The sequence below is a fragment of the Parasteatoda tepidariorum genome, chromosome 10 (genome assembly GCF_043381705.1).
Source record: "Parasteatoda tepidariorum isolate YZ-2023 chromosome 10, CAS_Ptep_4.0, whole genome shotgun sequence".
Classification (NCBI taxonomy): domain Eukaryota; kingdom Metazoa; phylum Arthropoda; class Arachnida; order Araneae; family Theridiidae; genus Parasteatoda; species Parasteatoda tepidariorum.
The window spans coordinates 31,911,053-31,936,506 of NC_092213.1; the positions used below are offsets into that span (position 1 = coordinate 31,911,053).

Sequence of the window (25,454 nt, forward strand, 5' to 3'; positions counted from 1 at the left end):
CAGTTAATAATAAATAAGAATAATGGAAATCTACTAGTTTAGGTTAAAGCGCACAATATTGAATCTTTTCTGCCCTTCGCTTCCTCTCCTCTTTCCTTGCCGCTGCTGAGTGTTGAATTAACTTTTTCGGTGCGAGGAATTCGTCTGGTTCTGGTATTAGAAACCGGTATCAACTGTATCAATTTATTTTTTCTGGATATGGCTTCACGAAATTACTTTAATCTTTTGACATCCCGTCAAATCTCTAAATTTCTTCGTTCTAATAATTTAAGAAAATTCACTACTAACCTAAGAGAACCATCTCAGCCAGTAGGAAATAAAACTCCAAAATGGATGTCTGCTGAAGAGGCTGTCAAAATTGTTAAATCTGGTAAAACAGAATTCTTTTTTTTCAATATTATATTCTTAGTGTCTAAATTGTATAACTAAATTAATAACTCGTTGGTAAACTCGAAAGAATTTGAAGAAAAAATTTTACTATTTTTTATATTTAAAAAAATTGTTTTATTGGTTTAAAAGTATAAAATGATTTGGTCAAAAAGCTTGAAACTGACACAATTATCCTTATTATTATTTATATTAGCATTTGAATGTATTTACCAGTAAAAGCTGTAAGTGTTGTTGAAATTTTGTAGAATTTCTCCAGGGTTTAAAACTCTTACCAAGAGTATTGAATTTTGACTACCTTTGAAGTGTGTTAATCTTTATAAATTCAGTGAAGAAAATGGAGATATTTTCGTGCGGGGATCTGTCTTGTGAATTACAATCGCCAAGGCACCAAATAGATTTTAAAATTGCAAATTAAAAAATAAAAGTAACATGTAAGTTGCCCCCTTCTCTTTTCTATGATTTTTTTTTCAAGACTTCTTTTTTCAAGACTTGCAAATAATTGCCAAGACTTGGCAATTATTTGCAGCACATCACGAGTACCGAAATGTTTCCAAGAAAGCTGTTAAGTAAGGAAAAATATTCATAGTAATTTACTCTTCCTAAATAATCTTCTAATTGGCTGAATTATCCAACTTAATAGATTAGTGATTCAATGGGAAATTTGTAAAATATTGGGGAAGATTTCCATATGTGATCCACGTCAAAATAATTACAAACTTTTGGTAACTGCCAGTGTGAAACGTGAGAAATAAAATTTGCAGAAAAGACCAATTTGTAAGGTATAACTTGTAGCTATTCCGAGTATAAACCTCTTCATATTTTTTTTCTTTTTAAATTTATAAGTTTAAAATCTGTTTGGTACCTTAGCAAATCTGTTGGCATGCCAGATCATGTTACGTTCCTACAAAACTTAAATTTATTGAGTGAATAGTAAAACTAAAAGTTCTTTAATATGCAAAAGTGTCTTAATATTTAAATATTTTTTTATTTCTCTTATAGAATTGGTAGGTGTTAACATGGTTGTTCAAAAGTATTTAACCAGGAGACTATTTTTGTGAAAAAATTTATTGAACCGTAGCCGTCAAAAATGTCAGAATCTGTGATCTACATATATTGTAATAGAAAAAGGGCTAGTTATTTATCTTTTTGCAATTCATAAAAACTAAATCTATTATTGAAGCTGTATTGCATATCTGCACAATATTTGCACATGCCTTTTATTTTTTAAATATAAACATTTATTCTGAACAAATTTTTTTTTTTTTTTTGATTAAAGTGAAGAGGAGGCAAAGAATGTTCACGAAATCTTTTTACTTTTTAAAAATATTTTTTTAAAAGTTTTAATTATAATATTGAGTGCTAGTTGTGATTCTTTAGACATCTGGGTACCCAAGATTCAGTTAGATCACTGTTTAGTTCAGTAGAACCTCGATTAACAGAGATTTCTGTTAACTGAGCTGTATATTTCTCTTTTTTTCCCGAATGAGCTCTGAAAAAGATTACACTTTTTAATTCACTGTCTGTTTTTACTGCCTGTGAAAGCATTCAACTTCCACCCTGAAAAGTCAACAGCAGCGAACAATATTGTTTCCAGTGGCTGTGTATTCATAATAAACAGCAGGTGCAGGTGCAATTTCATCCCCTTCTTGACTGCCAAGAGTAGGGCTACAATTCCTTTAGATTTGTTATATCTTTGAAAATGCATCTCTTAACTTAGTACAGTTAAAAGAAAATTTCTATTGCTTTTTAAAATTTACTACTAGTAGTTGATTTCGTTTTTTAAACTTGTTGAGTTGTGAAACTTAACTTTATGCGTTTATTTTTATCATTTAAAAAATGTTCCGTTTTTTAATTTCAAAAGATGTTAAATTTGTGAGAGGTCAGTTTTTACATACAGTTTCTATCAGAGTTTGTTATTTAAATCAGCTTGATTTAAATCAAATGATTTTTTAAAAAAAATCATTGATTTAAATCAACTTATTTTTTTTTATATATATATTGATTTAAAAAGTTAAAAAACAGTGTTTTAAATTATTGATAGGTACTCTTATTATTTTTTTTCTTAGTTTTAAAATTTATTATTGCTGCATTAATTAATTTTAGTTAATGAAATTACTTTCTCTCTTGGTATGTGTTTTCTTTCTCATATGTTTACAGTATCTGACATCAGATTTTCTGTAAAGAAATTTTGTGAAAAACAATTTCAATCAGTACATAGATTTTTTAAACTAATTTTTTTTTGGAATCGATTTTGATATAGGATTAAAAATGAATATTTTAATATATAAATATATAGATTAAATATTGATTTATTTTTTGATGAATGACTACATTTATAAACACAATCTGTTACATTTNTAAAACTCCAAAATGGATGTCTGCTGAAGAGGCTGTCAAAATTGTTAAATCTGGTAAAACAGAATTCTTTTTTTCAATATTATATTCTTAGTGTCTAAATTGTATCACTAAATTAATAACTCGTTGGTAAACTCGAAAGAATTTGAAGAAAATTTTTTAATATTTTTTATATTTAAAAAAATTGTTTTATTGGTTTAAAAGTATAAAATGATTTGGTCAAAAAGCTTGAAACTGTCACAATTATTATTATTTATATTAACATTAGAATGTATTTACCAGTAAAAGCTGTAAGTGTTGTTGAAATTTTGTAGAATTTCTCCAGTGTTTGAAACTCTTACCAAGAGTATTGAATTTTGACTACCTTTGAAGTGTGTTAAACTTTATCAATTCAGTGAAGAAAATGGAGATATTTTCGTGCCGTGATCTGTCTTGTGAATTACAATCGCCAAGGCACCAAATAGATTTTAAACTTGTAAATTTTTTAATAAAAAATATGTAGGAGTTGCCCCCCTCCTCTTCTCTATAATGTTTTTATTTTTAGTTTCTTGCAGGCCACTGCCCGGAAATGGCCTAGACTTGGCAATTATTTGTAGCAGATCACGAGTACTGAAATGTTTCCAAGAAAACTGTTAATTAAGGAAAAATATTAATAGTAGTTTACTCTTTCTAAATCATAATCTTCTAATTGGCTGAATTATCCAACTTAATAGATTAGTGATTCAATGGGCAATTTGTAAAATATTGGGGAAAATTTCCGTATGTGTTCTATGTCAAACTTTGGCAACTGTCAGTGTGAAACTTTAAAAAAAAAATTGCAAAAAAGTTAAATTTGTAAGGTATAACTTGTATCCACCCCGAGTATAAACCCCTTCTTGTTTTTATCTTATTAAATTTGTAAGTTTAAAATCTGTTTGGTGCCTTAGCAAATCTGTTGGCCCAACAGATCACGTTACGTTCCCACAAAACTTAAAATTTATTAAGTGAATAGTAAGACTAAAAGTTCTATCTATGCGAAAGTGTCATAATATTAAAATATTTTTTTATTTCTCTTATAGAAGTGATAGGTGTTAACGTGGTTGTTCAAAAGTATTTAACCAGGAGACTATTTTTGTGAAAAAATTTATTGACCATATAGCCATCAAAAATTTCAGAATCTGTGATCTACAAAAATTCAAAATTTTTTGATGTCAACATATATTGAAATAGAAAAAGGGCTAGTTATTTATCTTTTTGCAATTCATAAAAACTAAATCAATTATTGAAGCTGTATTGCATATCTGCACAATATTTGCACAGCCTTTTATTTTTTAAATATAAACATTTATGCTGAACAACTTTTTTTTGTTGTTGATTAAAGTGAAGAGGAGGCAAAGAATGCTCAAGAAATCTTTTTACTTTTCAAAAATATTTTTTTAAAAGTTTTTATAATAATATTGAGTGCTAGTTATGATTCTTTAGACATCTAGGTATCCTAGATGATCAGTAGATCCTCGAATAGCAGACATTTCTCTTAACTGAGCTGATGACGATGTATGTTTTGTTCTTTTTTTTTCTGAATAAGCTCTGAAAAAGACTACACTTTTTAATTCACTGTCTATTTTTACTGCCTGCGAAAACACTCAACTTCCACCCTGAAAAGTCAACAGCTGCGAACAATACTGTGTCCAGTGGCTGTGTGTTAATAATAAATAGCAGGTGCAATGTGTTATAGGACAATTACATCCCCTCCTTCTTGATTGGTGAAAGTAGGGCTACAATTTCTTGAGATTTGTTATATTTTTGAAAATGCATCTCTTAACTTAGTATAGTTAAAAAAAAAATTTCGATTGTTTTTTAAAATTTACTAATAGTAGTTGATTTCATTTTTTAAACTTGTTGAGCTGTGACACTTAATTTTATTTGTTTATTTATATCATTTAAAAAGTGTTCTGTTTTTTAATTTCAAAAGTTGTTAAATTTGTGAGAGGCTCCGTTTTTATACACAGTTTCTATTAACTGAGGTTTCTGATATTCGAGTTACTAGCGGTCCCAATTAGCTCGGATAATCGAGGTCCTACTGTATTTGAGAAAAAGGTAGATTTTCAATTAAAATAGCCAGAAAAATTACACATAGAAAAATGTTAATTTCCAAACAATTACAATTTTATAATGTACTACTTTTACTTTTTGAAAATATAAAACATCATGGAAATGATTTTTATTAGTATTGTATTAAATTATTTTTCAGTTGAAGTAAATTATTAATTTTTGGATAACTGAAATTAAACAAAATTAATTTTTATGAAGATGCCAATAAACAACGATTAAATTGAACTGTATTGGTCACTGAACACTGTCTCTAAATCTCACTAAAATCAAATTTCTCTGTTGAAATTATAAATTAAAAATATAAAATGCAGTATTTCTTTTACAGTGCGATCTTAATCCTTAGCTAATACAAGTATGAAAGAGCTATGAGTTTATCTTGAGGATTGTAAGCAGATTATATATAAACACATATTCAAAAAGAATAGGCAGCTTTACTGAGATTTATTTATAAATATGTTATTTAACTAGGGAAATTTTATTTAATCACTATATTTTTTCATGATTGTGAAAAAAAAGGAATTAATTAGACTATCTTTAAAGAACTTTTTAAATTTGATATACCCATATACCCTATTTACTGTAGAATATAAAATTAATGAAATGTGGCTTTGTAAATGGCAGAACTATTTAAATTCTTGCATCTATAAATATTTCCTATTATGTTAAGTAAACCAAAAGGTTGGAGCTTTTGAAAGAGCTGTTTAAGAAAGGCATCTATTGATTAGTTTCCTGTTTCATGAAAAGGTAGGATACTTACACTTTTCGAAGCATTAAATACAATGAACTGATTAATTAACATATTCAAATCTGTTAGGCCACATAGGGGGGAAGGGATTTATGAACTAAATTTAAGTCATTCTTTAAAAATGTTTTTCTTTAGTTTTTAGGAAAGAATTAGACACAGTTAGTGTTTTCAGGTTTGTTTTTAAACTCTGCTACATATGTATTTTTTTTTACGGAATAATTTTTTAAAATTTTAACTGCAAAATTGCATTTATTTAGGCTGCTCATGACCATGTATGAATCCAGCAGTTCATTTAGTACTTATTTTTTGTATGCACACATCATCAATTCACATATATTTCTTTATTTTTAATGTGCTATTTTTTTTATTGTTGAATAAAATGGAAGAAAAAAATTCTATTTTCAAAATTATATTACTAAATTTACTAATTACCAACTATAGTTAAAATTTTAATATTTTAAATGAACTAAGAATTAAGTCATTTAAGAAGATGGTATGTTATCTTATGTTTAAATTAAATTGATTTTTGTATTTCTTATATATTACAGTTTAATGTGAACTTAAAATAAATAAATACATCTTTTATATTTTATTTCAAGTTTATCGCATCCTCAAACACCAGCCTAGCTCTTAAATTTGTGTTCTTAATAGTTTAAACCTGCTTCTGATGCTTGTCCTGTCAAGAACCCGTATTTGACTACAAAAAGCAAACCCTGCTTTAGAAAAACAATACAAATATATATATATTTTTTTTTGTTGCTTAAATTGTTCTCTCCAGTGTAAGAGAATGAAACTGGGTGTTTTGAATTTAATTATAACATTCGTTTCTCAAGTGGTCTTGTAATTTTTTTAACTCCTTCTAAAATCATTCTATGTATACACGAGTATTTTGTTTATTTAATTCTAGAATTATTTTTAGCTGAATAATTAATATTTTTTATTATACTTTTGTTGATCGTTAATTAGTTGTATTTTACAATGTTCGAACATTATATTAAAAAAAAAAACAAATAAAATTTTTTGTTTGAAATTTGTTTTCTAATTGTATATAACTAAATTACGCTCTCGTTTTATCCATCAGTACACGCTTCCACTTACAGGCGGTTTTAGGAAGAGGGAAAAAATATATCACACAATGTAGCGAAGACACACAGGCGTGTCTGGGATTTTTCTTTCCCTGTCAAATTCGTCTATGTTCCGTAACATAGCAATAATAAATAACCTTTGCTTGCATTTAATATAGTGCTATTTTTTCTCCTCCCTATTTTATCAGACTCGAGGAAAAAGTTTTTTCTCTTTTCCTTTAAAGGTTATGTGTAATCACCAAATAAATTTGTTTTTATGTTTTGATTGATTTATAAATAGAGATGTTGAAAGCTGGTTTCATATCATTTATGGCTTCTCTCACTTTTTGATGACTTTATTTGTTAGCCAGACTACAATTTTTATAAAGTTTATATGCATTATTTTTCTATATTCGCGTTTAAATTGTTTAGTTGAACAAGGAAAATACAGATGCTGTCTTTTTTTTGTTTTGTTTTTGAGGGAATATTTCTCTGCCCAAATCATAGGGATCGCGAAATTCCTATTTTATTGGATATTCCTTCTCCATTTCCTGTGCTTCTACGTTTACATCCTTAATTGTTCGTGAATCATCTTATATTATGTAGATCGACGTTTCCTTCTATTTTCTTAATAGAGATGTATATGAAAAGCAAAAAAATATCTTATTCAAGAATTTAAGTATAGTGCGTTAGAGTAAATGCTCCTTTTATTGTAATGAGTCACTTCATTGTTGTATATTATTATTATTGGTATTTAATTGCCTCTTAATGTGTATTAATTTATGATTCAAAGTGACGGTATTAGTATTGACTTTTTATTGATTGATACTTTAACATAGACAATTCCTTAAATGCTATATTATTAAATTCTATTCTATATCATACATTGTGTGATTGATTAAAAAACCTCAATATAGAAAATACTATAATACGAAGTTTTTGTATGACAATTATTCAGTTACACATGTGTTCATTTATTCAGAATATTGAATGATATTAAAACAGGGATTGACAAAGCAAAGTCGCTCTTAGATTTTTTAAAGATTCTGACACCTAAGTAAGTGGTGTTAACAGGTCACGAGGTGATAGAATAATACAGTTTTCGGACAATCGATTTTCGTCTTCGGAAATATTTAGACACAATTTTTCAGATTCAGTGTCGAATTGTAATCGGAATCCGTTTTTTTTTTTCATTCAAACAGCAATAAAAAAAAGTGATTTAAATGTATTACTTTTAGATAGAAATGAAACTTAGAACTTTTCTTATTACTTTCAATATTCAATTTGAAACCTATTTATTGGATATTTTAGTTCAAAAAAAATAAATAAATAAGTAAAAATTTGAAGGAAAAAAAAAGGAGGAAGGAAAAAAAATTAGATAATTTATCTGCGAGGAATTGTTAATATAAAGTTGAATCTCTTTTATTTCCACATATTGTTGTAATTAGAAATGTACCTAAATTGACTTTAATTAGATAGATAATTAGTTTGATTTATAGATAGATCTATTTGAAATATGGGACAGTGTACTTGCAGCTTTTAATAATTTAAATTTTTCTTCCGGTGACGCAAAACTTCTATTCTCCGTGATGGCATTCTGCCTGCGTCATGTCAGGTTGCGTAATCTATAAATATTTGCCCTTGGCTGAACGGTTATAGAAGTTAGGATTAATGCAGTTGACATTACACTATCCTCTTTTAAGTGACATTATTCATAACTATTATTCTCATACTTACGAGTTATTCTTTCACCGTTGCTATCAGTCTTGAACTCTGAATAGTCATTGCATAACTGTTATGCCGAAGTCCATTGCCCCTTTTATTGTTTGAGAGATTGTGTTCGCTTTCTAAATTTGATAAAAACATTTTAACTAAAATGGTAGCACTCGTTATAGTAGTTAGCTTTTGAAAAAATATATCTAATACGTATAATGTACTTTCTGTTGTTTTTGTACCACTAATTTTGGCTATTTAATAATAGTTTTAGTCTTTATTTTTATTGTCTTTTGTTAAAGTTTGTCTTTATCAGTATGTCACAAGAGGTTATTCTTTAAAGTTTACCCTTTCGTTTATTTTTATACTCTGGATATCTAAATCAGTGTGTCTGTGTTTACTAATCAGTTATCGCGAATCCCACTTGCATTTTTTGCAAACAGTTTTATTCTTAAAATAACGTCAATATAAGTTTATTTTTCCTATTAAAGAAATTATTGAATTAAACTATGAGAAATATAAAAAAAATATTTTTCAATTTTCTTTTTCATTTCTTTAAAAATGGTGATATTGAATAGATTTTTTGTTAGTTTTTTTAAATATTGTGATCTTAACTTGAGTTTAGGTTAATATTTTTGATGCTTACATTAGGTTAATATTTAACTTAAAAATGGAAAACACTCTCGCAACAGCCAGGGAGATTAAGACTCTACAATTTCGAGATGCCACCCACGTGATCGTTTCAGTGTGGTCGGCAGTGTGCATTGACCGCCTTTACCGCCATCGGGAATAAAAATCAGTTCTTCACATTATAAGCATATTGCTACGCTACGCCTTCATGACTCACAATTTTAGCATCAGTAAGGCTGATTTAACAAGTTTTTAAAGAAATATTAACTGAATGCATACTGGAACAGGGTTTTGTTTAAACCAAGTTTTTACTTTATTAATTTTACGCACTGGTTTTTTCCTCAAATTTTTTTAGCATTTTTTATATCAAATAATTTATTAACCGAAATTTCCAAGTTTTGGATGTGTTAAACCAAGATAGAGTTGTGTAATATGCTTCACGAAGGGTCACATTGTCTAAACAGACGTTAAAATTCTGATTTTATTTATTTTTATTAGTATTTTTTTAAAATTCTTTCTCTATTGATTTATCAATATTTGATATGAATACTTTTACACTTTTTAGTAAAGCGTTATTAATTTATTATCAATTACTTTTATGAGCATTACATTTATGTGAATAAAAAAAAATTCGATGTTCTTAAGGATTTTAAAAGAATGCTATTAGTATTCTGTATAATTTTCATAATTTAGTATGTATTTATTGCAGAAAGAGGTAATATTTTAAAAATATCTGCAGGTTTTGCTAACATTGGTGAATTTTTTTTAAAAGTGAAAGTTTTTTTTAGTTGGCTTTGAAATTTAAAGCGTGCACTAAACGAAATTCAGATTCTGGACCCATTTTTACCATAGCTTCCACGTTAGAATTCTTTCTCAAATTATATTTTAAGTTGGTTTTTAGATATACCTAATTGAGAAACTGTAATGGCCATTACACAACCGTCACATGCTACATGTATGAAAACGCAATAAAAAAATATTTTTTTGAAAATTTTCTGCGTATATCCTTCTTAAACATACTGCCATAATTTAGTGATTATGTCTGTTTTTGCTTACAATTAACTGACAATTTTTTAATAAAGCTGTAATTAAGTATAATTTATAATTACTTTTATTTCATTTATTACAAAATTTGTGGTATTTAAATGTAATGGTTGAACTTTTTAACCACGACTTCTTCAATTTCTCAACAAAAAAAAGTACATTAGTATTAAGTTAAGTAAAAAATGATGTATTTTGTCATTTTCCGATTACGAAATGTGTTGAACCGAAAAGAATAAGAGTTGAATTAGTTTCATGATGCCCACCCATAGATAAGCCTCTATCTTTTAAATATTTGTGTTGATAACAGTTGTATTATCATGACTGATCTTTGAAATCTCTGTTGTAAGAAGTAAACATCGATTTGCTTTATATTTGTTATATAGTTCCAGGGGTCTGTTTAGAAGAAATTGGGGTCCGTTAACGGACCCTTCACAAAATATCTTTTCATAAAAATGGACCCTTCGCAAAATATTTAAACTTAAAAACGGAACCTTCACAAAATGATTTTTCTATTAATCGGACTCTTCACAAATTTTTTTATCTTCATTATTGTTTTGTTAATTGAATAAACCCTTCCCATGGCAGAAAACAAGAAAGATGGATGTAAAAAAATTAAGTTTTGTCTTCGGCAGACGATTCTTCCATTAATCGTCCGAAATGAATATTTTGCGTTCAGCAGTATAGGCTAAATACCAAATATTTGCATGTTGCATCTCTAATTTGGAAGCAGCAATTGCTGTTTATTTTTAAAAATTTAATTTTTTTATTTATAATTTTAGAATGCTGAGCATAATCTTGTTTAGATTTACTACTTAAAAACTCCTTGAAAAAGTTTTTTGCAATAACCGGACCCTATTTGCACGAATTCATAAAAGCAGGACCCTGGTTGAAGGAATGTGAATAATTTTTTCACAATTTTACGAAAATATGACCTTTTACAAAATGTCTGGACAGACCCCTGAGTTAAAAAAAGGGGGTAAAAATTGGTATTTCTATTTTTCTAGTATTTATAAACATTTTATTCCTTTTCTCCCCCTCCCCTCGACCGGAGGGTCAACGGCATTGACGAGGATTTCGAATATCAATGCCAAAAGGTTATTTAAATGAAATTCAAGTTTTTTTTAAAAAAAGTAATTAAAATAGCTTTTCTATTGTTTTCAATAAGAACTAATAGTTTATAATTCTCTCTTTACAAATTTTTTCCAACATCTTTACCTCAAACGTGGGAAGACGGTCTAGAAGACGGAAGTATATTAAAAAGAAGTATATTATTATACAGCTAGTATATTAAAAAAAAAAAAATCGAAGTTTCTCAATTATGTATTACTATTGAAGTCTTCTACCGTTAGAAAAGCATACCATAAAGCATTTTATTTTTTTCGCGTAAAGTCAAAAACAAAAACTTTTTCCTCATTGAACGCAAACAAACTCATTCACTATGTATCTTTTCTATTATGAGAAAGGCATTAGGCGTTTTAATCTAGATTCATTAAGTTTATTGTTGAGAATGCGATATTTATTGAAGTCTAAATCTCCCAATTTTCTTCCAGGCGTTTTAACTTTTTAGTGTGATACGAACGATAACAAAAGAAATATTATTGGTTTAACCCTTAATTGTGTTGTTTTTAGAACTTACTCGAGTTAAGAGTAAACAGCTGTCGTTACGTCGGTAAAATGTCTGAACTTTTGTAGAGATTTCGTCTTTCGTTTTTTTTTTTTTTGTGTGAATTCAAGTATCGTAGAAAAGAATTTATTCAATTTATCATTGTTTGTAATTTTATTATCGAAAATCAAAAATAATAATTTTGATTTTTCTTTCAGAAAGTGTAGAAGATTAATTTTTGAGCTTTGTCATTTAAATAACTCATAACTTTCTTTTATTTTAAAGTAGTGTAATTAGAGTTGAATAAAATGAAAATTTTCTACCGCATTTTATGATCGAAGCAAATAGGTCCGTTTCGAAATTTTTGCGAAGGATTTTTTTGTTTCGCATTGAAAATTAAAGATAGCACAAAAATTAATATAATCCAAAACAAGAAATTCAAACCTTTGGAAAAATGCAAATTGCACTCCTCATAGCAAGTGGTAATAAGTTTTAAGAGGCAGCTAATTGAGAAAGACTTAGAGCTAGATTTACCTTAGATCATTATGTTAAATAAATTTTATTGAAAATATCCACGGAGAGAGATAAAAACGTGCTATCTCAAATGAGTTTTTATTTAATTAATATACATTTTAAAGATATCTGAAACTTTTTGAAAATTTTTTTAGGGAGACAATTAAAGACCCTCGAAAATCAGTTGGTCAACTTTCTTCCTCCAAAAAAAGTAATGGTTCACGAGATTTAATATGTTTTTGTAGGTGGTCCGTAAAAATTAAAAAAGTAGTGACAGCTGATCTAGATAAATAAGTTATTGTTCCCTTATTTTTTTTCCAGCATAATTAAGGCCTCACACCAATTAGGTATTTTTTTCTTATCTTTTCACTTATATAANTTTAATTAAAATCCTGTGTCTGTTTTCCTGCTCGGTCCGACTGCATCATTTTACATATATATATATATATATATATATTATAGTGCATATTACCCTTAGGGCAATACTGCACCTGATAGAATGAATAATAATATAAACTACTTGTTATAACTATGAAGAAAAAAAAGTAATTTTATTTAAGATTTTTTTTAATTTTCATCAAAGAAATTTTTTTTTAACAGTTAGATATTCAAAATTCGTAAATATATTTTAAAAATTGTGCCTATATTCTATATTCAATACCAGAACTGTGATAGAATGTTTTTATTGATTTTAGGCTGATTAAATAGATGTCTTTTCTGTATTACCTCTGTAACACAAAACTTTTTTTTATTTAAAAATTTTCTTTACCACTCAAAATAAAGTTTTGCTTATTGTTTTAAAAATGAGTTTAGATATTTATTCATTTATGTTGTAAAATATTCAGAACTCTACATTGCAATTAATATGATATATCAAAGAAGAAAAAATCTTTCTCAGAAAGTGCTTAAAATTTTCCTTGTTACAGTACTTTTTATAGTACAGTACTGATATGGATTTGGAAAGTTGGACAACTTTTTTTAAAAGCTGCTTTATGTGAATGTTATTAAGTAATTTTTCTTTATGCTTTTTCCAGGCTTAGGACTGGCAATTGTTGTAGTGACCAGCGTACTGAAAATTAAGTGCTCAAAATATTTATTTTATTTATTATTTTTTTTTTTTGCAAAATCAACCAACAAAATGTGTTTTAAAACTGAGAGAAAGCATTTCAAAAAAATGTTTCACCTCTTTCTAATTCTTGGATTCTGAAAATGATAAAGCATTTTTGCAAAAAAATGTTTTTTTTTCCTATTTGGAGAAGGCGGGGAAAAAGCACAGGAACCTTAACGGATCAGGATAATTAGACATGCCAGTAAATCAGTGTTGTACGTAGATGTACTTAGAATTAATTAACTTATTACTTATTTAGCTAATTAAAAAACTATTTTTTCAAATAAAATTTTTTAGTGTTAACTAATTATGTAGTTACATTGTATATTATTTTATCTAAAGTTTAAGTATATATTTATAACTGAATTTTTATTTTAATTCTTCCGCAGGTGATACAGTATTTGTACAGGGTGCTGCTGCTACTCCTAGAGTTCTAGTACCAGCATTAGCAGAACATGGTAAAAAAGCTAGTCTGAAAAATGTGACTGTATGCCACATACATACTGAGGGAGCAGCAGAATACAATCGCCCGGAATATGAAGGTATTTGCTAGTATTTACACTGAGTGGCTTTTATATTATGATCACTCCCACAATATTGCATTTGACCACCTTTTAGCTTTGATATAGCTTTGATTCTTCTACCAGATGTTGATAAGTCATTTGTGGCAAGTTTATTGCACTTTATATTTGTGTGAGAATAGGTGGTTATGCATCTAGATAAGGGATGGACAAACTGCGGGCCAACGTTGGAAGGTTTTATCTGGCCCGCGGATAGAATTTTAACTTTCCGATCCATAGAGAATATGAACAATATACATCCATTTTCTTGTCTACTTTGTTTAAAGCTATATTTGTTCTTTCTTTTTTAACGAACTACTGATGACCCTTTTACTTACTCTATTTTTGTTCTACAAAACATAAATTGATGGAAATAACTAGCACTGATAGCTTCAACTGGTAAAATGTTGAAAGCAGAAGTTCTTTATAAAATCGCCGTAGATTGGTACATCTGAAGCAGTTGTTTCTAAATATGCCAAAGTTTAGGTTTTACAAATCATTACCAAATTCAATATTTCATGCCCAGAGGTTTTTACTTAGCCCCTCAAACTTTTTTTTACCATCCACCAAGAAAGTTTCCCCATCCTTGGTCAAGATGATGGATGACTCTAATGCAATCATGCAAATACCCAATAAAATTGATGTCTGGTTATTGTGGTGGCTCACACACCAATGATAAATCTTTGTGTTCCTAAAATCTATTACAATACTAATTGTATGGTGGGATACATTTTTTTTTTTTTAAATTCCCCTTAGCATTTGGATAAATCTTTAACAAAGATATCTAAAGGGCAACACTGTAATGCAATAGTTAATTTGCGTAAAACTGTCAGGTAATCATAATGAAATGGCCACTCAGTGTATGTTACTTACAGCATTTATTGCCTTATTAAATTTTTTCAAATTATTATTGCATTACATTTATTCATTTACATTCTCAATATTATTTATTGCTAATAAGTTAGGTACCTTCCATTCTTAATATGAATGTAAATGTATCTGAGGATGTTATTTTTTACTCGTTTCTTGCATGATTACAATAACAAACGACTGTTTAAGGTATATAGGGTAATACATATACATTGTTTCCAAGAAATATGGACACAATGTCAAAAGTTTGAAACATTTTCAAAAGAGACAATCTGTTACACCAAACTGTACCCTCAATCAATCAAAGTGGGGGGGGGGGAATAAGTTTTAGTCATTAGATAGATTTTTTTCAAAGAATAAAAAATGTCCATTTTTATTGTTTTAAAATGGCAACTACCTTGATTTCATGTTGCAATTTCACCACCATCTGTGAATCAATATACAAAAATCTATAAGTTGAATTTTGGTACTTTTTTTTCTGAAAAATCCATATCTGTAATAAATAAAAGTTCTTATTTTAGATTTTGCAGTTTGAAATGAGTTTTGAGAATTGTTTATCATTCAATGCATCTTTTGAAAATATTTCACATATTCTTAGGTTTTTTAAGTGTTGCATATTTATGATAACTGATGGTTTCGATACTTTTTGGACATTCTATATCTCAAAATCCTTTGAAAAAATATGACCAATGATATCAGTATTGGTTTTAAATTGTCCATTTCTCTCGAACGTCAAATACCTTGCTTATTGAGTAAAATTTGCACTATTGCAGGATGTTTTTTAAATGTTGAAATAATAAATAAAGTGTGGTGTGTTATTTTGCGTTTTGTTTGTTATTGCTAACTAATCTCTATCATAGGCTATTAATTTTTGTGATGAATGCATTACTCTTATTTAATGAATTTTAGGAATCTTTAGAAGTGCTTCCTTCTTTACTGGGGCCAATTCACGAGAAGCCATTAACTCGGGAAGAGGAGATTTCATTCCAGTTTTCTTGAGTGAAATTCCACTGATCTTCCACAAAAAAATTCTTCCTGTTGATGTAGCCCTGGTTCAAGTAACACCTGCAGATGAACATGGTTTTTGCAGTTTAGGAACAAGTGTTGATTGCACACGAGCAGCTCTGATGCATGCAAAATATATTATTGGTAATTCTGTTTATATTAAAATTGTTTCTGTGCATAATTATGTTTAAAATACTTCAGTTGAGTTTTTATTAACTTACCGCTATTTTGTTTTTATTGATTTTTGAAGTTAAGTCAATGTTTTTTATGAAAATATGGAATTAATCTTTAAAATCAAAATATAATTTTCAATCTTTAAAATATATTATTTTTGTATGTGTAATCACTTTTTATTTGTAGATTTTTCTACATGTATGGCTTGGTTAAAATGATTTTTTACTATAAAAATATCTAACTGTGTTAAGGTTGCTGGCAAATTTAGATTTATGAAGATAATGCAGCAGATTCATGCTTTAAATTCTGCTACTGGGCTTATTTTATTTATTAGAATAAGTATGAAGCTCACTATATATTTTTAGTCCTTTTCATCATTCCATTTTTTTGAATACTTTTTTAATTGAAGAAATATATTACATTAAATTTTTATAGTTCTTTAATTATATTAAAATTTGTATTGATTCAACTGAAAATATTCACTTTATAAAGTTGCATAATGCTAAATAATATTAAATAATGCTAAAATATGACAGTTTTTTTGTATACTGATAAGCAAAAGGAAACTTACTCTTTTGCATGCATTACTAATACATTATTTATATGTTACATTTCTTTTTTTTTTTTATGTTAAGTGGAGCTGTAAATTAATGTTAAAGCATATTAAAAATCTTCAGTTTTTTTTTCAACCTCTTTGGCATATTTATGGAGCAAAAGTGGATAATTTTAAATTATTTAATGAAAAAAAAAAATTATTAGTTAGAAAATTTTGTAACAAGTATTTTTTTAATGGTTTAATTACTTTTGACATAGGATGTAGAACATAATTTAACCTTTTTTAAAATGAAGTGACGTGTTTTCGTTTAAACTTTTTATGAATTTGGAAATTAAAGGATGCCAAAATTGTAATTCGAAAAATGCTAAATAATGCAATTATATATTGCTGGTATAGTATTTTTTATATTTTAAATTGGCTAGTATAGTATTATATAGCTGGTATAGTATTTTTTTTATTTTTTAAATTAGCTTTTATGTGTTTTTTTAAGTTGATCAATTCAAGTCAATTCGTCATTCAAATTGAAATATTTTAATTTTTTAACATTTTTAGCATCATAAAATACATTCTTAATGTTTTTCCCCCATTAGAATGAAAAGATTTAAGTTCATGATTAATGCCTGTAAGTTCGATCTTTTTTTCCCTTGTTATTTATTGTTCTTTTCTTGTTATGAGATCCGCCTTTTTTTTTCGTTTTTTTTTGCAAAAGTTTTAGTCATTTGTTTTCAAGAAAATTGCTAATCTTATTTTTTTTCAAAATCATAAATTTGGATTAAATATCAATAAAGATTTGCCGAATATAAATAAACTATTGGCATAAACTTCTTTTCATAATATCTTTTTTGTAAATATTTTTCCATTGTTTACTACAAAATCTGAAAATGAACGACAACAAAGTTTTAGGGGCACTATAAGAATTGAAGAAGGTGGCATGGAAAGTAAAAATACAGCTTTTAAAAAAAAAATTTTGTGGACTTATCAACAATAAAGTTGAAGACATTCCAAATGACATATTTAAATCTTTTTTTCTCGTCATTTTGCCCTATTTATAATATCTTGAAATATACTTCAGCAACATTTTATTGAGTTTTATTCTTAAAAGTTTGTTTGTCATATTAAAGAGTAATAATTCAAAGTGTTGAAATATGCATCTTTTTATTTTAGTTAACTATTTTCATTGCTGTGCCCTTTACACGTACTAAATGAACTTTTCAGTTTCAAAAACAGTATCAATATTTGGAAAAATATTATAATAGAAAAAAGTTGTATTTTGAACTAAATAGTTTATTTTGTAGTTCTGTTTTTTTAATTGTGTAAATTTTTTTCTGATCTCATTAATTTTGAAAACTCTAGGCCAAGTTAATCCTCGCTTGCCTCGAACATTTGGAGATGCAACCGTGCACACTTCTCATTTCGATGCTTTAGTTGAAGGAAAAGCGGAATTGCCTGAGCACAAGCCTGATGTTCTGACTGAAGTTGAACTTAGTATTGGTAAACAGATAGCTGAAAATTTAGTTGAAGATGGAGCCACTATGCAAATGGGTAAGGTTTTATTTCTGTTAAAAGATTCACTAAAATTTATCAACTTGACCAAATGTCTAGGTTGACATCCATTACTAAGAACCCAATTTATTTTACATAATTATAAGAGCAAGAGCTTTGTGTTCTGACCACCTGTTTATCTTATAAGTTGATTTTTGAAATATTTAGAAGTGTTACTGAATGCTGACAAAAAAAGAGAACTTACTAGAAATTTTTTTATGCTATATTATGTACTAGAATTTCATTAAATTATTAAAATGGCATTGGGAGCTGACATGAATAGGTTTGTAAGTTGACCAGATGGAAAAAAAACCATTTAACACTTTGTAAAAATTGAGTTATAAGTATATGTAATATTAAGTATTAAAATGTTAAAATATTATTTTAAGTAAGTTACTTGCATACTGCTACTATACTTGCATACTTTTTAGAAATCATTTATAATAAATATCTGGCATACATCACTAACAAAATATGCATTTTTTTTTCTAATCAGTTCACTATGAGATTTTTGTAACAAATTTTAATTTTTTTTAAATAATTAAAAAATTTTTCAGACCCTATTCAAATTGATCACAATCAATGCTAAATTATGATCAATTGCTTGATTATAATCAAGCATTAGCTGTATACTTTTTACCTAAGTATTCTGGCTATAAATTCAAACTATAGGTGCATAGTATCAGTAATTTATATATTTTCATCTCAACTCTTTCACTAATCAATAAAATATAAATTTTTTTTTTTGTTTTTTTTTGTTTTACTAGTAAGTAATGTTAAAAGAAATGGTTTATAGAAACTTAATTAAAAAATTTAAAATTATTTTTGTAATCAAAGTTTCCATTTTTAATTTTCTTAATCATTGTGTTCTTTCATTAATGATTTAAATTCATGATTTTTAAGAAATTGAAATTGATAGATAATATCATGTTTTAAGTTTCTGTTTTTAATCAGTCGATTTAATTAAAAAGATTTACTTTTTTTAAAAAATAGGTATTGGATCTATACCAGATGCTGTATTAGCTAGTTTAAAAGGCCATAAGGATTTAGGAATTCATTCTGAAATGTTTAGCGATGGTGTTGTAGATCTTGTTAATCTTGGGTGCATCAATAATAAATATAAAGCTTTATATGCTGGGAAAATTGTTGGCAGTTTCACAATTGGAACTAGGAAATTATTTGACTTTATGCACAACAATCCATTTGTTGGTATGTATTTTATTTCTTCAAATGTATTTTCAAATAATAACTGAAATTGGCCTAATGGTAAAATAATTCATTTAAATGTAAGTTTTTTTAAATTAATAAATGGTCTGAAATAAGTTATAAATCTTCTAAAATAGAATGCTTAAAGATTTAATAAAGAATATTTTAAACCTTTAAACTTCACTAATATCTTTTTAAAAAAAAACTCGTATGATAGAATGTTTCTATCTCATTGCAATAAATTATAAAATTAATTATAAAAAATATTAAAATTGCAGTAATTTGCAGTTGAATTTGTACATAAATTATTTTTAGTTATTTCATTATTAATATGTACATAAATTTTATGAAGTACCTACTCCAAATAATTTTGCCAAATAAATGTACTCCAAATAATTTTGCATATAATATTCAAATACATACATTTATTATATAATATAATTTGTGTACATCATATTCTACTGGAACTTTTAAAGTTTATTTGAAAATTTAACTGAGGAGAGGTGTTTTCAAACTCAACTCTGTTTTAAAATATATTCGTAAATTTATCTTGTATGGAAAATTATGTCTCAACATATCCCAACAAATGATCATTTATAGTTATATAATTTGTGAATAATTATGTATAGTAAAAATGAAGTATAAAATATATACATCAAATTGTTAAAACATAGTATATTCTTTTAAATGTTTCCTCTAGTGATGCTTGAAGTAGACTATGTTAATCATACCGACAACATTGCCGTGAATCCTAAAATGACTGCCATTAATTCCTGCATTGAAGTTGATCTAACTGGTCAAGTATGTTCTGATTCCATTGGAACAAGAATTTATTCAGGTGATGTGTTACTCATTTAAATAGTTACATTCTGTTTATTTATAATGATATTATGAATTATAAGAGTGTTTTTTTAATTTGCACTATTATTGTTTATATATTGTAGTTGATTGATATTTGCTTGGAAACTATTTATATACTAGTACGGCATATTTTGATTAAAAACAATTCTATATATTAGAAATTTATTGGATGATAGTTTAAAGTAATAAATTTTAGATTTTCCTGAAAACATATCTTATTTAAGAATTCAACATTAACAGGGTTATAAAATTTTGGCAATCTTAGTGAATAAAAGTTCTGTCCCTGACTGTTTTGGAGTGGAAGAATATGCTAAGTGCATTTAGCTTCAGGCTGTTTTCTATAATCAAAAGTTTTTTTTTTTTTTGACAGCATGTTAAATCACCAAGAGTATTAAATGGAAATGCTAATGGTTGAAATTAGTAAATTTTTTTTTTTTTTTGTATTCAGCAGGAAAAGTGTAATATTTAAAAATGATCTCAAGAATGTCAAAAATAGAACTGCATGCTCAATACACTTATTATAGTATTAGGTATTTTTAAATAAAATAATTTATATAAATTGATTATCTGAGCAGCATATACATATAACAATATTCAAATACTTAATTTTTTTTAATGTGCAGTAATTTGTCTGTATTAGGAACATTTTGATTTTTATTTAAACAAAGCTTGACCAGTTTTACATGTTAACGCAATGTATTAAAGTTTTCATCTCTTAAAATGTAGATGTGGAATTTAATTGTCTCTTAGCTGTGTATCAGGATTATTTTGCATTTTCATAAAATAACAAAATTTCAAAAATTACCTTTTCTTTTTTCCTGCTGTAATTCTTTTATTTTTTCTAATTAGGTAAGCTAATGTTATGTTTGGTTTATTGTGTAGGTGTTGGAGGCCAAATTGACTTTTTACGTGGAGCTGCCATGGGTAAAGATGGAAAAGGCAAACCTATCTTAGCTATGCCTTCTCTCACTAGCAAAGGAGAATCTAAAATTGTACCATTTATTAAGCAAGGTAATTAACATTTTTCCTATGGTAATGTTAACAATACCATAAATATTGAAGTATCACTGTGATAATTTTATTTATTATAGGATTCTGTGAAAATTTGAAATTTACTGTTTTAAATTTATTAAAAATCAAAAAATTGTGATGTAAATAACATAAATTAACATTTTGTTTAATATTATGAACCCTTTAATTGAATTGTAATGAAACCTGTAATTAAAAAAGAAATGTATACCATTTTTGCAAATAAATAAATAGATCATAAAAAAAAATGGAAGTTTCATTAACAAATTTAACTTAGTAATTTAAAGTCTTAATTTAAACATTTTTCTGTTGCAATCATAAGTAACTCTTATAAATGCATGTATAACAGTCGAAACTTTTTTCATGACATTTTAAAGTCAGTTTTTGCAAGTAGTTATAACTGAATTGGTTTGATTTGAACGTTTACATTTGAAAACACTGTATACAGTTAACTAAAGTATGGAGTTGTTTGTTTTCTATGATTGGCAATAGTATATCCTAATTATACCCAAAATAAGATATAGTTCCAAAAGTACAAAGTTGTAGCCTGTAAATAATTGTTGAATAAGTAAAAAGTGAGTTTACTTCAAATCCATAACTTATTCTTAGCAGAGTTTTAAATACCATAATATTTTACACAATCATGTAAGTTAAGGCAACATACAAGATATTTCTGGTAGTTCCGTAATTAAAGAATAAAGATTCAATATTGTTTTTAGGTTTGCGAAGACTTTCTTAACTTAGCATTTTCAAATATTTCATTTTCTTTACTGTTAAGTTCATTTAAAAATATCTAGGGCTTTTCAGAAATCTATTAAAAGATTTATCTTATTGAATGATCGAGTGAGTGATGATCATTAACATTGATTGACGATAGACATTTTATAACTTTCCCCATTCATAAACAGTTTTCCTCGTGTTCCCTCATCATAAACTTTTAACAGGGTGAATAGCGTTTTAAAAAAATGCTTAAAGGTGCTTATTTTTGATTTAAGTTTTTTTAAAAGCCCTTAAAGGTGTTTTTTTATTCAGGGTTTGTAAAAAGAGCTTAATTTTCTATCTTTTGAGTTTTTTTTCTTTGCCGTTCTGATTGTTGTTCAAAATTACAAAAAAAGCATGTTTTTCATAATTTTTGCTGCAATATTTATCAGAAACCAGTTATTTTATCTGATATGTAAAGTTTTTAAAATTTTTTTGAATTTTATGTTTATAAATGAAGAACTTTAAACAACAATAGAAAAAATAATTTTATTATTGCACAGATCCTATTTATGACTTTTTTTTTTAGAAAGTGACTAAAAATATTTGATTGCTGTAAATGTACTTAAAAGGTACTTATTTTTTGTTGAAAAATCTGGCTGCGCACCCTGTTTAACTCTTACCCTTTAATTTCACAAAAAAGTTAAATCTACTTCTGTAACTTCATTCTGTTTGTTCACAGTGTGCAAAATGAAATTTGTTAGTTGAAATTTTAAAAAAAGCAAAAAAGTTAATTATCCTGACAAGAAAAAGTAAAGTTTTTCATTATCAAAATGTATATCTAATAAAAATTTCATTTTACAAACCAGCGATAATGATTTTGTTAAAGATTGTTTTACCATTTTTTGATATTGTAATGATTTCATTCTTGCAGATATGATTTTAAGAAGTGCCTGATTTTATAATCCAGTGATTTTATGAGTGGCTGTCACTTCAGTACTTACAGTAAAGTCCCGATTATCCAAATTTCTGGTTTAACTGAGCTATGAAATATTTCAAGGATTATTTTTGTTCTAGTTTATTTTTTATTTTTAAAACTAACACTGAAAATATCAAACAACTTGATCCAATGAAATGATCATTAATTATGAAAATTAATCTAGAGAAGATGATAAAGACAGTGACAATGAAAATCAACAAATAAAAATCTCTCATACAGATGGACTAAAAGTTATCGAAAGTGCTATTGAATATATGGAACAACAGGAAGAGGCAACACCAGCCCTCCTGTCGTAAAGCGCCTAAGTAATGTAAAACAAAAAACTATTGCGGAAAGTAAAAACTCTTTAATTATTGTAAAGTATGCACTTTAAATATTCTTAAGTAAGCTTTTTAATTATATTATGAATTGTATGTGGTGTACTCGTACAAATTTAGTATTTGTAAATTATGACATTTATTCCTACCAGGGTGCGTAGCGTTTTTAAAAAGTGCTTAAAGGTGCTTATTTTTGATTTTCGTTTTTTAAAAGCCCTTAAATGTGCTTTTATTCGTTGGGTGTTTTTANAAAGTTTTTAAAATTTTTTTGAATTTTATGTTTATAAATAAAGAACTTTAAACAACAATAGAAAAAATAATTTTATTATTGCACAGATCCTATTTATGACTTTTTTTTTAGAAAGTGACTAAAAATATTTGATTGCTTGAAATGTACTTAAAAGGTACTTTTTTTGTTGATTTTTGCTTCGAAATATGCAAAAAGACACAGTTCACATTGTTCTATTCAACGTTTTCACAATTAATTCAACCCCAACCTATTTCGGCGTATTGTCAGCGTATGAAAGTGCCATTCGTTTTACATGATTCAAAATTTGACTTTTGACAACTGTAAAAAACGATGGCAAAAGGTTTTTTTTTGACATGACGGTTAAAACAAGATAAAACCGTTAATTGTAAAAAAAACTTTCCACCCCTGCCTAATTATATTTTTTTTAAGTGCTTAAAAATATTTGAGTGCTTAAAAAGTCTTTATTTTTTGTTAAATAATTTGGCTATGCACCCTGTCCTACTCTTTCCTTTTTTTATAATCTTTGCTTTAACTGTGTTTTTTGGTTATCCGAGTTAGTCGTTGTCCACATTTAGTCAAATAATTGGGACTCTACTGTACTTACTTTTACTGCCTTTTGAAATTTATAAGTATTTTCTTTAAAATAGGCAAAAAATTCTGTCTTTTACTAAACTTATATATTTTTTCTAGGTGGCGGTGTTGTTACATCCCGAAATCATATTCATTACCTTGTGACTGAACATGGCATTGCTGACCTTTTCGGCAAAAGTATTCGCCAGCGAGCATATCACCTTATCCAAGTCGCCCACCCAAAACACAGAGAGGCACTGGAGAAGGCTGCTTTTGAAAGGCTCAAATGCATGCCATCTCCCTAAATATGTCATTCCTGAAAAACATTATGCTTAACCAATAGTTGTATTAATCAGCATCCACAATGCAGTTGAGTACAATATTTTATATGCCACCAGACTACAGTATTTAAAAAATAGAGATTTTGTTTTAGCGTAATCTATTAAGAGAATTCAGTTTTACCCAATTTGTCATTATCAAATTATGAAATATTTCTTTTAAATGATATTGGTTATAGGAATTTTAAGAGACAGCTTTATTATGCGAGTGTGTTGGGTATTTACGACAGTTTTTATAGTTTTAACTCACCGATATATTTTATGCTATTTGGAGATGGAAATTTGGATGAAGATTGTGATACACTTGATAAATAAACTGGAAATGTCTTGGATTATAGTCCTGTAAAGTAAATTTTGTAATTAGTACTTAAATAATTATTTTTAATGACAGTAAGAGACTTGTGAATTTTCAATGATACTAATGAATTTTATTTTTGTTTTCCAATTGATTTTCAATTGTAAGTTCCCACTTAGTAAGCACAGATGGCCATTATAATGTAATATTGTATGACATTAAATTTTTTGTAAAAATAAATCCTTGTCATTTATTATTTATATGGTTTGATCCATTAACACCAATTTTTCTGATCTCTGTAAATGAAGGGATTTAGGACAATATAATTATTTGGTTAAAAATAATAAAAAAATTACCTGGTTTTCTATCTATGTAATAAGATGTATTAGAGCATTCTGTTTTCATCTAGCAGGAATTTCAGAAACTGAAGTACTGTACATGCCTGCAATCAATATCAAATACAGTAGAGCTCCGATTATCCGAACTGCTCGGGACCAAACGTGATTCAGATAATGAAAAGTTCGGATAATTGGAAAGTTGTTAAATTATTATTATTTATGCACTAACTTCCCTTCACACTTTTTCCAGGCTTAGGACTGGTAGTACTATCTAAAATAGCTGTGGCGTATTTAAAAGTTTTTTCTTTCAATTTTTAAATATTTTTTAATATTTTTTTTTTATTTTGAATTTTTTTTATTTTGAATTTTTTTTAATCATATTTCAGCTTTTTATAATTTTTTTGTCAATTACTGATTTTACCACATTTTTCTTTATTTTCTTTTGAATTCCAACCATTGTAGACCGTCAAAATGAAGCTCGCATTCTTGGAAGATAATTTTCAGTTGAAGAGGGCTGAAGGGGTATGTTGGTATGTAGGTTTACTTGTATAACAATGCATGTATGTATGGCTACTGTAAGAAAGCTGC

At 27.2% G+C, this 25,454-nt stretch overlaps 1 protein-coding gene across 2 annotated transcripts; it reads left to right on the forward strand.

Annotated features, from left to right (window-relative positions):
• The first annotated feature begins 55 nt into the window (after positions 1–55).
• On the forward strand, positions 56–24,768 carry LOC110281934 (succinyl-CoA:acetate/propanoyl-CoA:succinate CoA transferase). Of its 2 annotated transcripts, none has more exons than XM_021147257.3 (8): positions 56–370; positions 13,646–13,798; positions 15,596–15,835; positions 17,775–17,963; positions 18,957–19,172; positions 19,870–20,007; positions 20,913–21,041; positions 24,016–24,768. In XM_021147257.3, the coding sequence occupies exons 1-8, from the start codon at positions 199–201 to the stop codon at positions 24,198–24,200; spliced, it is 1,422 nt and encodes a 473-aa protein (XP_021002916.1). In that variant the 5' UTR covers positions 56–198; the 3' UTR covers positions 24,201–24,768. The 2 variants fall into 2 exon arrangements, with proteins under 2 accessions (XP_021002916.1, XP_042899216.1); XM_043043282.1 differs by lacking the exon at positions 56–370 and adding an exon at positions 2,753–2,801.
• The last annotated feature ends 686 nt before the right edge of the window (positions 24,769–25,454 follow it).

Excerpts from the sequence above, each read along its gene's own strand:
- LOC110281934 (XM_021147257.3), top strand. The coding sequence starts at position 199 with ATGGCTTCACGAAATTACTTTAATCTTTTGACATCCCGTCAAATCTCT. Across the intron at positions 371-13,645 it reads TGTCAAAATTGTTAAATCTG|GTGATACAGTATTTGTACAG; the intron begins GTAAAACAGAAT and ends ATTCTTCCGCAG. Across the intron at positions 21,042-24,015 it reads TGTACCATTTATTAAGCAAG|GTGGCGGTGTTGTTACATCC; the intron begins GTAATTAACATT and ends TATTTTTTCTAG.